Below are 1916 nucleotides of genomic sequence, written 5' to 3'. Positions count from 1 at the left end.
TAGTGGCCATGCAGCTAGGCGACGCGCACGCGCACTTGACGCGTATGTGCACATTGGCAAAAAGTCCATCGGCGCGCACGTGCACCTGGCGCGTACGCGTGACGTACTGCGACTGTAAAAATTACTGGGGACAATTTCTGGGCTGTTTTTGACCCAGTTTTCGGCCCAAAAAATACAGATTAGAGGCTGCATAGTGGGGGAATCAACATACAACTTCTCATTCACACAATTTTAGGTTTTAGATGTAGTTTTGTAGGGAGAGAGACTCTCTCTTCTCTCTTAGGTTTTAGGATTTAGGATTCTCTTCTACTTTTAATTCTTCTAGTACTCTGGTTTATTGATTTTTCCCTATTGATTATTTGATGTTGCTACTTGGTTTATGAATTCTCATGTTAGATTTGATTTCTCTATTTAATGCAATTTGAGGTATTTCATATTGATGATTTCAATTTAGCTTTTTACACTCTTAGCTTTGGTTGAGTAATTGAAGATGCTTGAGTTGTCAAACTCCTTTGTTGATTGATAATTGTTGTGTTTGCTAGTTGATTTGAATTCCAATACCTCTAGTCTTTTCTTAAGAATTGACTAGGACTTGAGGAATCAAATTGATTTATCCACTTGACATACCTTCATAGTTAGAGGTTGACAAAGTGGGAGAAATGAACAATTCTCACCACAATTGATAAAGATAACTAGGATAGGACATCCAGTTCCCATACCTTGGCAAGAGCTTTTCTAGTTATTAGTCTACCTCTTTTACCATTTACATTCCTTGTTCAACCCTTTCAAAAACCCAAAAAGATACTTTTCTCGTAACCAATAATAAACACACCTCCCTGCAATTCCTTGAGAGACGACTCGAGGTTTAAATACTTCGGTTATTAATTTTTATTGGGTTTGCTTTAGTGACAAACAAGTTTTTGTACGAAAGAATTCTTTGCTAGTTTAGAAGCTATATTTTCAACGAGACTTTATTTGTAAAATTCTTTACCGACAGAAAATGCGTTCATCACTCCTATATTAATTAAGTACTTTACCTCTAGTGCTAAAGGTGTATTCAGAAGCAATCGTTTACATAGGCATAACTAGAATATCCCTCGCAATTTGACTAAGAATAGGATATTTGTAATTATTAGAGCTTACTTTCCACCAAAGTAAAATGTCAAAACTATTTGGATCAACTGATTTCTCCAAGGACTCCATGAGATATAAATCTATTTCATTTGTGTTGACACTCTCACTTTCTTGTATATCATTTTCAAATGCTACTGCAAAGCAAATATCATCAAAGGCACTATCATCCATATCCACATCTTGGTTGTGTTGTGCAGATTGGTGTGCTTGATCACTATTGAGGGCAACCCTATAGCTGTTAAACAAGTCATTGAATACTTCTTTCACCTTACCACATAAAAAATCAGCATCCTCCTTCTTAAACAACTTTTGAAAACTCCACTCAATAAACTTAATCTTGTATCTAAGGTCAAGTACCACATCAACAAAAATTATCATATTCATGTTTCTCAAGTTACCCCAATATTTATCATGCTTTACCTTCATTTTTGTAGGCATACATTTAAGTAATATGTCATTACTATCAGCCCAAGTCTTCAAAGAACTAAGATTTGAACAAAAGTGATGAAAATACGATGAAGAGGACAAATGTAGAACCCAAGACTTTTTTTGCTACATCAAAAAAAATCTTCAAAAATCTTACAAAGCATCTTGCATTATCCTAATCTTCATTCTTTAGAATGCCCCCTTGTATCATTACAAACTCAGCATCCCTCTCACTCAATCTCTTAAAGGCCTTTTGGAATTTTAAAGCATTATCAAGCATTATGTAAGTGAAATTCCACCTAATAAGGACATCTAATTGCACACAAGATCAATCTTGTATCCTAGCCTCTTTAATA

General features: G+C 35.1%; 1 protein-coding gene across 1 annotated transcript; it reads right to left on the bottom strand.

The window, feature by feature from the left end:
* Positions 1 to 1071: 1071 nt before the first annotated feature.
* LOC140184179 (zinc finger BED domain-containing protein DAYSLEEPER-like) lies at positions 1072 to 1560 on the bottom strand. Its single transcript, XM_072234478.1, has one exon. It carries the CDS (start codon positions 1558 to 1560, stop codon positions 1072 to 1074), a length of 489 nt encoding a protein of 162 aa, XP_072090579.1.
* Between the last annotated feature and the right edge of the window lie 356 nt (positions 1561 to 1916).

The sequence above is a fragment of the Arachis hypogaea genome, chromosome 4, assembly GCF_003086295.3.
Source record: "Arachis hypogaea cultivar Tifrunner chromosome 4, arahy.Tifrunner.gnm2.J5K5, whole genome shotgun sequence".
NCBI classification, from domain to species: Eukaryota; Viridiplantae; Streptophyta; class Magnoliopsida; order Fabales; family Fabaceae; genus Arachis; species Arachis hypogaea.
The sequence above is the reverse complement of the archived record's forward strand: the minus strand, read 5'-3'. Positions and strand labels throughout refer to the sequence as shown.